The sequence below is a fragment of the Tamandua tetradactyla genome, chromosome 3, assembly GCF_023851605.1.
Source record: "Tamandua tetradactyla isolate mTamTet1 chromosome 3, mTamTet1.pri, whole genome shotgun sequence".
NCBI classification, from domain to species: Eukaryota; Metazoa; Chordata; class Mammalia; order Pilosa; family Myrmecophagidae; genus Tamandua; species Tamandua tetradactyla.
In genome coordinates, this window is record NC_135329.1 from 101,985,577 (window position 1) to 101,999,138 (window position 13,562).

Sequence of the window (13,562 nt, forward strand, 5' to 3'; positions counted from 1 at the left end):
TCTCAGTGTAGAGAAGAAGTGCAAAATCCCCACCCATCTCACTTCCCTTTAGAGGAGCTCTTTTAACAGTTCAAAGACCAGAGGCCTTTTCCCCAGCTTTCCTACAAGGAAAGGTTGATACCCGGGAGCTTTAGGATTCACATGGATGCCACCAAGGATGTGCCTTCCGCATGACTTGTCATAAAGGGACCCGTGGTACTTGAATGTCTACACGGTCTTTGATGGGCTGCAAGGCAGGCTGGGCTGAATAGAGTCCAACTTCAAGGTTCTTCAAAAGCTGACCCTGTTTTACATTTCAATCTTTATCTTTCACTATGTCCTGATTTAAAAAAAAAAAAAAAAAAAAAAGTCCTCTGCTCTCCCCATGCAGAGATCAGGGGTCTGCTTATTGTGTGTGGAAAGTTCCATGCAATCCTGCCATCTTCCTTCCTTTCCCCACCACCACACCTCTTCGAATCCCTCCCCTTCTTCCAGCCTGAGTTTGGCTCTTTGTTTGAAGTCCAATTCAGATTCCAACTCCTCTCTGACACTTCCACCTGATGTCCCCCAAGAACTGATTCCTTTTTCTGAACTCCAGTAAGCACTCAAGGCCTCTTGTGACACTCAGCAAATAATACTTTTTACTTACTTTATCTTTTATGCTCTAGACTTATAGATGACAAGTTCCTCAAAAGACAAGCATAACAAGATAGTGAAATAAACAAAAGCACAAGTATATTGCTCTTATACCCTTTTTCAGTCCATCACCCAGCATGGCACCACATATAGTAAGATCCTAATAAACTTTTGAAATTATTTTGTTAAAGAGGTGACAGTGCTGGATTCTGTTCTCCAGTGACTAGTGTGAGAAAGAGAACTCAAGCTTCTCAACTCTCCTATGCATTCCTCCATGGAGCAGCTACAGGCCTTAAGATTCTATAAGTAAGAATGCAGCAGTCATCAGGTCCAACCCCAAGGACCTCAACAGCGGTAGGAGAGGTGGATGGGCTTATTGTAATCAACATAATTGTGAAGCTGGAGAGATCTAACTTTATGAGAACATTCATCATCATATCCACTACTATTAACTCTATTTAAAAGGGGATAAGGAAACAGGCCCTGGGGCGGCTTACTGCACACTCCTCCTCTTTGAGTTAAAAGGATGAAGCTTATGCATAGGATGTTTTCACCAGATTGGTGGTCACAAGTGTAGAGCAGAGGAAAAACGAAAGTCATGTTCAGACTGAGGGACCTGGGTATGAGATCAGGAGGCCAGGAGCTGTCAAAGGCAGGGACAGGGACATGCACTGGCAAAAGCACACACGTCATTTGGCAAAAGTCATTTTGACAGACCCAGTCACTGCACGAATTAAAAGGCCAGATCTGCCTCCTTTATTTAGAATTCAACCTTTGTCTGCAGCTCACTTATGCTAATTTCTGTCTTAGCATGTATGTAACACTCTCTGCACCCAAACACTGATTGTTTTCACTACTGCTAATTAAGTAATTAATAAGACTTGACTGTGAGGTAAATAAATATTAATAGTACCTATTGGGTGGGAAAACACAGTTGTTACCATGCGCAGTTGGAAAAATGGAAACAGAAGCATACAAGTATACATTATGTGCAAGGAGAAAGGGACCTATAAGCAATAGCACTGACAGTTTTTTGAAGCAAAGCTGAAAATAACTTGAAAGCCTTCTTCAGACAGGACAGAGAGGAGAGGAGGGGGGAGGGGAGGGAAGTTTTTAAACAAGTGCCCAAATTTCAATGGCCAGCACTATTAACTTAAGGTATGGAAAAAGTTCATTAGTAAAAACATAATGTATTGACTCTAAGAACTCTTTTTATCACTTTTGGCTTATAACATCCTGCAGATGGGGAAACCAAAGGCTTTGGATTGTGACACTTTGGAACAAGCTGTAATTTGCAGACAGAAAAGAATTGCTTGGGTCGGTTTTAACAGCCTTATTCTCTTTAGCCAAGCAGTTGATGAAAACTGGTGCCAGATAGTTACCATCCCATGAAACTGTCATAAAAAGCAAGCATGTTGTGCCCATGTACACACACAGAAACACAACCAGACTGGATGGTCAGAAAGACAGAGAGAAAGACGACTATTTCTCTGAGCACTATCGTGGTACCCGGGTGGAGGGTGGCAGCCAGCAGACTTTGCTTTCTCTGTGCCCACGATAGGAGCCCATTGATATGACACATGTAGGATGGGTTCAAGACCAACTATTCTGGCCCTATGAGTCATAAAGGTGAGGCCTAGAATATCCTTCCCAAATCAGGCTTTAAAAACCAGATAACTTTCACCTGTTTTGATGCTGTGGCTTGGGGTGGTTGGCGGAGGGAGGTGTTAGACCATCTTTCCTCTCTCACACCCTTCTTTCTTTTATGACTCCCAGTTATGTCTCAGAGCTCAGAGGGAGACCACATTAAAAACAAAGGGTTAAAAGGAAAAAGAAGTCATGCAGTATAATATTTTCATAGGGAAATAATGGGAAACATTTTACTACATTTAACCTCATGTGAAAGGGTATGATGGCCTTTGGGTTCCAGAAAACACTCAGATCTGTTTTCCTTGCAATCTGCATGTCGGCATTGATTGGAAACAGAGAATAAGGAATCATAGCTGAATGTGAGGACAAAATTTACTGAGCAGTATGACATGCAGACCGAATGCACTCTAATGAGCCCAAACCATACTTTCGTGGAGGACCCACACACTGAAATCCTGGGGAATTTCACTTGCATTTGGGCTGCAGAAGATGTTGGGCCCATTGCTATAAAGCACCCATATGAGTACATTAAAGAGCAAAACCACTGCCAATTTCAGGCTGAAGTAAATTAAAAAAAAAAGTGCTGATTGCTTGAAGCAAGATGTATACTGATATTATCATGGAGAATTATTGAAAACTGTGTAAATCAGATTTTATCAATTACGAATGATACTGCAGAGGGGTCCCTGTGCCTGGCAGGGACTGGAGTTAGGAGACCTGGGCTCTGGTCCTCATGACCACAGGACCTGCAGGAAGTCCACTCTTTTGGTTAGGCCTCCATTTCCTCATCTATAAAACAAGACATTGCACAAAATCAGGCTTTTTAGGAGATCGGATGTCCCACCTGCTTGACAAGGTGGCTTGTCAAGCACCACCTCTTTTCTTCCCTGAGGTTTAGTGGCCACCACAACCCCCATCAGCCTCTTCCTGTCACCTCCCTGGTCAGTGGTCAATCTCTTCCTGTCACCTCCCAGGACAGGGCATCCCTAGCTCTGCCCAAGATCCAAGACTAAATCCATTTCTGGAAAAGTTGATTACCTCTCAGACAACCAAAGGCCTCAGTAGCAAATACCTAGCAAGGCAAGACAGGTAACCCACATGTGTGAGTAGACCCGGCCGGGTACAATGAGTGGGGAGTGTGTGGGCCTGTGGCAAACTGAACAGTACAAGCCCTCATCCTAAAGGCATTCCAACAAACAGTTTTAAACTCGGTGACGGTTAAACAATTACAGTGAGTTAAGACTACTACCAAAGCTAGTTGACAATTTCGGAATTAAACACTCGCTAAGGTTTCTGGCAATTGTGAAATTCTAGGGCCCAAAATAAGATTGATTTTGAAAAAGTGTGACTCCAGATTTAGAGTCTGTTTTGCCTCCCCACATCAGAGCCAGAGCCTCTTGCTGGAGAGGACTGGCAAAGATTCCAGAGGTTTTAAGAAATCCCATTGGTGACTTGTCCTTTTGTTTCATTTCCTGAGATCACATCTAACCACTGAATTTGACTTCATGTCTGGATTTTCACAGCATTGTTCTTTGCCCCACTGAACTCTGGTGGAAAGAAATGATAAGTGACCAAGTGGAACTGCCGAGGCATGAGGCTGCAGTGGATAAGAGGGCAGAATATGGTTAAAGTTTGGGTTCCGTTGCCTCCATGCAAATTAAAGTACAGGCAAATTACTTATTTTCTTAGTTCTACCTCTCAGCATTGCAGTGAGAACAAAATCAGTTGGTGCATGTATAGTGCTGGACATGGGAACAGTCACTGTAATTGCACAGTCAATGTAAACAGTTTCCAGGGAATGAGCTCCTACATGGATCATTGCTAGAGAAGTGGGCACAAATGGTCTGACTGGCCCCCTGCTTTAAGGGAAATAAGTGGGAATTTGGAGTTCTTTCCTTATAAGTTACAAAATTGCTTTCTTTTCTTTTAGACTCGCTATGTTGCTGGATTCCACCATACCCAGCCTTATTCCATGCCAATGAAGAAAAAATATATATATAAATTTTCAGCTCATCTAAAGCACATGCAGATAAGGCTGAGATCGTAGGTATACTGAAAAATAACTTCAGGGAAATGTTTTTCTTTTAAGTTTAGTGTTAATAGCAAAAGAAAAAAATTGAAGAACCTTGGAGGGCTACATTCTCAGCATGTGTAAGTGATTTAATGAAGTAAAATTATATTTCAGGCAAGAATATGTGTTTGATCTAGGCTATCGATTGTACTTTGCACTTACAGATCTAGACCTATTTGAAGGTATAAGTGAAAGTGATCGGTATTTAATAATGCCACTTTGGCCTTACTGATCTAAAGGGGAACAGTTTGCTCTGTTAAAGGGATCCACAGGTTTTTTTTTTTTTTTTTATGATAAAATGAATTACCTGACTAGGGGAGTATGTGTACATTTTTTAAAAAAGCTGACAAGTTTAGGAAAGTACGTATTTTTTTCCTAGTATTGGGAAAAGAAGTACCCACCATCATTTCAGGATGCTTACTTTGGCTGGTTCATGTTATGCCATGAAATATGATTTTTTTGGTGCTCACTGTAGAGCCGAAGCCACGGCAGATTTACCTTTGGCACATAACAAATAACATATTCTAAAACTGTATGGTTTTACTTATAATTTCCTGTCAAGGATTTTTTTTTTTTGGTGACTTGGATAAATCACTCAAGATTTCTGTTTTTACTCTATGCCAGCTACATCCTTCTTTAGAATTAGTTTTCTCATGTGCATTTGGAGTGCATTTCATTTCTTATGTTGTGTTCTTAATTAAAAAGAAATTTTAGTATTTTGTAGCAATTTTACAATCCCTATAAAAATCAGGAGGCAGGCACACGCTCCTGCAGAACATGATTCTTCTGAAATCTTTGAAAGCCCCCAGCATCTCTTCACACCTCGGAATGTCCCCGAGGTGTGCTATCTCACAATAGCACGTCTTTCTGTGTCCTGCTTAACTGTACCAAGGTAGATTTATCTGTTTACTAGTTATTACTTGGATTTGTGTAGCTATTTTTGTGGCTGACCTGAAGGGTCCTGTTTTCCTTTTTATTGTACCAGATAGCTTCCTTGTCTCTTTCCTGAGGCACTATTAAAAAAAACATGGGAAGTCATTGCGCAGTTACACATAGAGCTACAAAGTTATCTTTTCATTCATTCCTTGGATTCATAATTAAATGAGTATAAGGTTTCAAACAGGAGAAAAGCATCTGAGAAATTAAAGCCTTTGAAAAAGAAAAGGCATGTGAATTAAGTTGTAGCAGAAATTATGAGTTGTCCTCCAATATCTTTTTCTCTCCTTCTCCCATAGTAGTATACAATAAGTTTTCAGCTGGGTACATGCGCAGAATAAAGACTTCATTTCCAGTTTCCTGTGACTAAGTTCTATCCAAGAATATGTAAGTAAAAAGAAAGTAAGAAAGCCTCTAGAAGTTTCCTTTTAAGGACGGTTGGCATGCCCGTTATCTTCTTTATCTTTCTCAGCTCTTCTTTTTTCCTGACTGCTGAAATGTGGTTGTGCTAGATGGAGCCAGTGCAGCCATTTGGTACTATGAGGTGACCTTGGAAATGGAGGCCACATCTCCTGGAATAACAAGATAGGAGCCTGGAACCCCATGCACTTTATGGAGTAGACACACCATACTAACCCTGTACCGCCTTTCTGTGGATGTATACATGAGAAGGAAATAATATTTCGGTATATTCAAACCACTATTTGGGATTTCATAATGGAATCTAATTTTAACTCTACATCAATGTACTCAAATCTTTTTAAATGGCATTAGTGTAAAGCCTGAAGCAGTTAAAATTATTCATAGAAGGAAATATGACATTCTGACAGAAATATTAGGGGAAAAGTTTTAGCAGAAATGTGATCACAATGCCTCTATAGTATCAATTGAAATAAAAGTAACATAAGTATGTCCATGAGAAGTGATCATCCTCTACCAATAGAATTAAGTCTTTAAAAACCATCAAAATGATATAAACTGCTTTCCCTTGCTGTATCCTCCTGATTACACTGCACAACCTGGAGTTTCACTTGGGAAAATTTCCACTTCACCGAGAAAATCAACAGAATAATGAAACCTGAAGGAACTAGAATTTAGTCTCTAAGAAATGTTATGGAAAGAAATGGGAAGGGTTCAGTGAAATTCACCAGACCAGTGAGGTTTAGACACACCATTATGCCCCAGTAATATGAATTCCTCTTGTCTGAGGACAGACTAGAGAGGTGGCAAACAGGCATATAAAAAAATTTCATGCTCAGCAGTTACCACTTATTTTACATTTACCACAAACAGCCCTCAGTAGGAAATGCTCTACATGCTTCCTTTCTTAGAAGCACTACAACAATCCTGGGAGATGGGATTGTTATCCCTGTTTTACAGCAGAGGAACAGTGGCTCAGAAAAAGAAACTTTCCTAACCCCAAAGAACCCTCATTGAATGCTGGTTTTCTGTAGATACTATCCATAAGAGGCCATTCATTTTATAGGAATTGGTGGATGTATTAATCAGGGTTCTCTAGAGAAACAGAACCATCAGGAGATATCTCCATAAATATGAGATTTATAAATATTTCTCATGCAACTGTGGGAATGGAAGAGTTCAAAATCCATAGGGCAGGCTGTGAAGCTGACAGTTCTGATGAAGGGTCTGGACGAACTCTACAGGAGAGACTCACTGACTGAAGAAGCAGTGTAAAAGTCTCTCTTCTTCCTTAAAAGTCTTTAACTGATTGGATTATCTTGTTGGGTGAGACATGCCTTAGTTGACCACAGATGCAACCAAAGGACTGATGACTTAATATACCAGCCTTCTAGTTTATCAACCAGCTATGAAATCCTCTCAACAGTGGTCAGGCCAGTGCCTGCCTGACCAGATAATTGTACATCATCACTTGGCCAAGCTGACACCAGAACCAGAACCATCACAGTGGAGTTCACCAATTTATTTAACAATTACATTTACTAAATTAAAATGATGGGTTGGGTACTCATCTGGATACCTGAAAGTCCCGCATTTTCAAAGACTTTTCTGTCACCATAATAAGAATTTGAATTTCACAAGTCTATTGGTCATTGATGTTACTTTATATGCCACCTAAAACATATCCAGTTTTAACCTAAGTGAATAAATAGAAAGGTATTGCATCTATCAATCACAATTTCTTAGTTTGACAACATGAATTCCAATCAATTCATATAAGTACATTGGAAAGAACAAAGCCAGAAAGTGACCTACCTTTTGAGTGAGCAGAGCTTGAACAACTTGGTTGGCTACCTTTAAAAAAATAAGAAAACAGTTGCCATTTATAAGAATGAGACTTCATGTACACAGATTCTAACTAACCAATAAGTTTCCCAGGTTTACTGCAGCTAAACAGCTCCTCATTTGCTTCTCTCCTCTACTTGTAGAGAACCTCATTCTTTTCATAATAATCCTGACCTTCTAGGCAATGTTTTGCCTTTTCCTAAGGCGAACTTACTGCTAATTAAGATGATTAGACTGCAGAAATCATTCATACCTTGACTTTCAGATTTCCATATTTGGAAAAATACTATCACTTCATGTATAAGATACTCTAAGGTGGCTAAAAAAATGATATAGTACAAAACAAGATCCTAATTGTCTGAACATAGTTTCTTTACTTTGCCGATACAATGTCCTTTACCTCTCCTTCCTACTTATTTGCTATTTCATTGCCTAAAATTATTTGCAACAGAGATAGGCTGAATGGTGGAGAGTGGGGAAAACTCGTTTCCTATATGCCCCACTTTCTTCCTCCATGTCACTGTTTCTTGTAATCAAGTCTGATGTTTATTTATTCCAACATCCATTCTTCCCTTCCTCCTGAGTAACAAACCCTAATTTTTTTTTGGCTAGGTACATCTAACTACATTTCCCAGACTCGCCTGTAGCTAGCTGTGGCTGTGTGACAAGGTTCTGGCCAACAAGACTACTTTCTTGGGCTTGCAGGAAGTCTCAGAAAAGAAGGGGGTGGACCTGTCTTCTTCCTTTTTTTCCTGTCTGGGACATGAAAGTGATGGCTGGAGCTTCAGCAGCTACACTGGCAATGGAAGAAACATTACATATGGTTGGACAGAAAAATTGGATGAATCTGGGTAGTGATGTCACAGAGATGCACTCTCTACCTCTGAACCTCTATGAGGGAGAAAAATAAAATATCCATGTAATTTTGAGTTTCTACCAATATACAACCAAGTATAAATTTTATTAATATATTAAAAGAACTCTAATTTTGTTCAGGTATCAGGGGGCATGGTACATCTGGGTAATCTGGGTACTTCCTTAGCCAGAGGAGATGAATCTTGATCATTCTAACCCAGTCTTGGTAATCCCATTTTCTTTTGATGCTTGGTTTTAGGAAAGACATATGTGACACAATTCCAGCCTAGAGTCACATATATGATCAATAACATGTCCCTGGTATTTCAAGGAGCTGGTATGTTCTACAGATAACCATTCATCATCTCTATATGTATTTGAATTAAGATTTTTTTTTCATCAGCATGTTCCAAAACACTTCACAAAGAATCACTTACTATATATCAACATAACCTTGAAGTTATGGCTAATGTAGAAATAGATACAATTAAGGTAGTCAGGTAGGTTATGTGTTATTTTCCAGCCGATAAAAAAGTTGTAAACATTCAATGTGAGAACTAAAACTGATAGCATTAAGGACCAAGTCAGAATAGTTACACATCCTAGATATACAGTACTTCTGTTCATTAATATGTTCCTTTATTTTATCAGTACAAATTTACTAGCCAACTACCATTTGCAAAGCTAGATAACTGGGATATAGTCCTTGGCTTTTGGCAAGAAAACAATTATCACCCAGTGTGATAAACACGTCATCATCATGGCCATTCTCATGTTCAACCAGGAAGGCTGAGGGACACACTTTCATCTCCTTTTTTTTCCCTAGATAACAAATTTATTTTGGTTGATACTAAACTATTTATGCCTGTCTCCCTGTCTAGTATAGTAAAACAGATCATGGTAAGAATGTTTTAATGGAGCTTAATTGTTTCTTGACTCTCAAAATAGCACATTCTTAATGGCAGTTGGCTACTAGTTAAGTCTCATAGAAAATTAAAATACAGGCTGCCATTATTATGTGGTTAGTAGACAATCAAACCACAAGTGGTAAATTGTAATTTACCTGTAATCAGTTAGTTGTACAATATGCACGAGAGGGATTTTCTTTCCATCAGTAGCATTTCAAAGTTTACATTGTTGACATTAAGTAAAACATAAAAGCTTTCTTTGAACTAACTTTTCATTGAATTATTGTTTTGAAGAAAACGTATCATTAGGTATTTTTTCAGCGCAATTCATTTTAAAGAAGGATACCCAAGAACTACCAAAGTCAATAAATCAGACTTTTATTAACTGATGCTTTTCTTTCTCCTCTTATCACTTTATTTATACATGATCTCAACAGGAGATAAATGGTACTCAACCCACACAAATGGACCAATAGCGTAATCTTGAAAATCTCTGTATTGGAAAAGTCATTTCAATTCATAAATAACCAAGAATTTAAAGTTGAACTATATGTCATCTATTTTATACTTGGTAAACTTAAAAACATACGCCCACAGAAAACTTGAACTATATAGGCAGGTTAACTCAGGAATAAAGTGCCAAAGTTAATTCATTCCATAAATAATTTAATTCTTTTGGACCTCAAACTTTGGATTTGATTCATATTCTCATAAAACTGCCTAATATCAATATGTATATTTTTTTCTCCAAACTGGTCCCTCACTTAAACCTGCCTGTGGAACAGTGGTCGCATAAAATAGCTCTATACATGATTTAACAAGAGACAAAGACTAATATTCTAACTCTAACAGCCCACAGGAGTAAACATGTTATATCTTTGCAATCCAGGTATGTTGCCCTATAGGATTATAGACTATATCTGACACTACTACTTCTGGTATGTCCTTTGGACAACTGTTTGCTCTACTTGAAAACTGAGCAACGATATACTAATGCATTATTTCTTTACCTCCTGACATGGAGTTCTATTACCCAGAAGGGCTCACGGGCTCTTTGCAGAAGAGCAGGTAGATTGTACAAAGGTTTTCTTTGGTATTGTCTATAGAGACAACTTCCTGGTTTTTTGGTACTTTTAACAACTCAACTTCCCTGATGCATCAATGAAACAGTTGTTTGGAGCTTGTGCATGCCACAAACTGCCTGCAAATAAGTTCAGAAGATGACCCAGGAATGGGATCCCCGCCCTCATATGCTAGCTTTAAGCCCTAAACTCTTGGGTTGGAAATAATCACACACCTGCATGCCTAGCTAAGGAGAACAAATAACTTCCAGAGTCGCCAGAAGCTTTCCTCTCAAAAATAAGGAAAAAACAGCTGCAGGTGGGCTGGGCCAAGGGGGCTTGAGACAATTGAGCAAAGAAGCTCACAGTCCTTTTAGCCCCTGGCTTGTTTTACTATCCTCCTTAGGCTGTCTTCAGAAACCCCTCTCCTTTGCTCCTAGGAGGAGGAGGGTGGCAGGTGAGCGAGGGACATGTCTTTTTTCCTTCTCAGCTCTTCTGACACCCTACTGTCCTTTTATTCCCACAAGTCTCTTGCATTCTTCCCCCTAGGCCCCCAGGGCTCTGGATGCCTTCAAGCTTGCCCAGAAAGGGGGTGGCCAGAAGGAGGAGAAGCCTGGAGGCATGTGAAGCACTCTCTTATTTTATTGCAAAAGGGCTCTGGAGGCTCAATGAGAAGCAGCACTAGGGAGCCCATTCTGGCCACAGGGAGGAGCCAGTTGAGAGCCGCGGTGAGGGTGGGGTAGGGGACAGGCAGAGAGGCGCTCCAAAGGTCTGGTGGTCTTGCTTTCCCTTAAGCGCTACTTCACCAGGCAAAGCTACTGTCATGCCAGCAAGGTAACTTCAAAACCAGGTCAAAAAAGCACTCGTTTTGGAAAAATGTGCTTTGAAGAAATTTTCTATGCTTCCAAGCGTGATTTATTGTTCTGAGCAGCTGGGGGAAGCAGGAGGAGCCTTGGGCTGGAATCACAAGAGAGACTTGTTTTCAAATACTAGTAGTATTGATAGTATGCAGACATGTCCAGGCTGGGAGGCTAACCTGACTTTCCTCCACCGTAAAGGAGGGGAACGGTCTCCCTCTAAGGCTGCTGTGAAAAATGCATGAGATGATAGACATAACCAGAGAAACCACCTAGGACATTACCAGACATGAAGTAATCACCCCAGAAATGTTGAATTGGATCAGGTCAGCAGAACTTCAAAGAATAAGAACGTTATTTTCAGCAAAGCAGATCAGAGAGGAGGGTTTGAGAAATGAGGGATTTTATTTGTAAAGGAATGAAGTGTGTATGTGTAATACACATGTATGAATATAAATTACTCAGCACCTCTATTTTTCATTTACTCTGTGAAATAACCCTCTGAGCTACAAACGAGGAAGTAACTCAAGGGTACAGTGCTGCACATTCACATAGCCATGTCGTCTCCAAAAGGTCTTTAAGGAGAGCTATTTTTATTTTCAGCTGATTTACCCTGGATTATCTTTCGGGTTGGTGCATAATAAATGAATCTGCAGGCACTGGGAGGTAACTGGGAGTGGGAAAAATTAGTCTAAAAATGCATGTGGGATTCAGGGAAAGGCAAATTTGGAAATTAATTTGTGGCTGATAATCATTCATTCATTCAGTTGTTCAACTAATATGCACTGAGCATCTGGTATGTGCCAAAGATTGTGTTGGCTTTGCTGAAAGTGGTCAACAATAGGTGCCGAATCAGGTGGTTAAATTCTAGGGCAGATGAGAATAACGAGATCATTTGTTTAATTTCATGGCCCTCTAACTGCCTTTGGAGCCTATGAATGCCATATGCAGGGTCATTTGTCATCTACATCTGTCAAGACATTGATTTTCAAGATTACTTTGGGTCCAGATGGGGGCTATGTAGTAAGAACGTCCCGGTCACAGTCCTACAATCCAGTCTGGACACAGAGCCTACTTCTGTCTTGATGCTGTGGTTTAAAAGAAATTTTGGTGTTATTTTGTTTTGTTTTTCTCTTACTGAATTACATTCAAAGGTTTAGTTTTCCTGTGCCTTTAATTCCTTAAGTGTGTGTAGAGAAATCAGAGAAGGATTCCATCGAGGCATTTCACCAACAATAACGCACTCTGACCCAGCTCGAATGGTCTGATGGGAAACCCAGTGCTAATTCTTAGCTTCACCTTTGGTTTTGCAAGACCAGGAGATGAGGAGAGGGAAGGGGGCAGCAGAGGTGATGGTGCAATGGCGTGTCTGCACTCAGATGTGTGCACTTGCCTAACCAGCCTGTGTGCGAGGATTTGCGGCTTGGGTATATTTCCTGCTGAATAAACACACCCTTTTACTGGAACACACAGAGGGGATTTCAGATTCTGAAGTGTTTTTCCTATGTCCTCAACCTGCTAAAGAACAGTGTGCAAAAGAATTGAAGAACATTTAAAATGTCTATTATATCCACCTGTGTATGTTTTATGAAACCCACTAGCAAGGAAATAACTTACCTGAGGACTTAACTTGTTAGGTTGTCTAATTAGTACAAAAAGCCTACAAAAGAATTTCCAGTTGGCATTATCACTGCATTCAACTACCCCTCTGAGAGTGTTCTCTTACAATGCATGGAAATGGATTGTCTACCCTCATGCAATTAGTTACAGAAAAAGTGGCATGTGCATTCGGGGGCCAGTATTCATGAATACAGAACAAATTTCACAGATCTGAGGTGGTTCTTTGTTGCCTATCACCTTCTTGGCAAGTTAATTTTTGCAATTGAGAACAAAAGGGGAGCTCTCCCTCTAAGAATTCTATCTTGAGTGGCAACTTTATCTGAAATGATTTTGTGGGTGACAACTTATGTTTTGCCACACACATTCTGATGAAACCTTCAGATTGCAGGCCCGACGAGTACACAGAAAATTGGCTGTAAATTTCCATAAAGAAATGCCATGATGGGGAGGGGTGACCTGTAGGAGAACTGTGAGAAATACTAAGTTTCTGTGGTATGCTTCACCTATATTTGACTTCTGAATACAGATTAAATTTCATCGGAAATTTCTGTGCGAAGGTTAAAGTGGAACTTCGCTAATCAATACAGATGAGCCAAAGGCAATATCGGTTCCTGTAAGTATCCTTGGATTTCTTTGGCTTTCCTTGCCCTAAATTTGATTGGACCAAGAGCCTGGGGAACAGGGGTGAGGGGTGCTGAACTGGCCTCAATAGATCCTGAGTCAT

The 13,562-nt window shown here is 40.0% G+C and overlaps 1 protein-coding gene across 14 annotated transcripts in view; it reads right to left on the bottom strand.

Annotated features, from left to right (window-relative positions):
• Positions 1 to 13,562, bottom strand: part of NCKAP5 (NCK associated protein 5) — a 1,072,936-nt gene that overhangs the window by 216,658 nt on the left and 842,716 nt on the right. For all 14 annotated transcript variants that reach the window (XR_013172672.1, XM_077153602.1, XM_077153594.1 and 11 more), the window contains one exon: positions 7,508 to 7,546. Coding sequence is in view for 13 of the 14 variants with exons in the window: in XM_077153602.1 (XP_077009717.1) it covers positions 7,508 to 7,546 (39 nt within the window). In the remaining variant the exon portion in view is untranslated. The remainder of the gene's footprint in view (positions 1 to 7,507; positions 7,547 to 13,562) is intronic.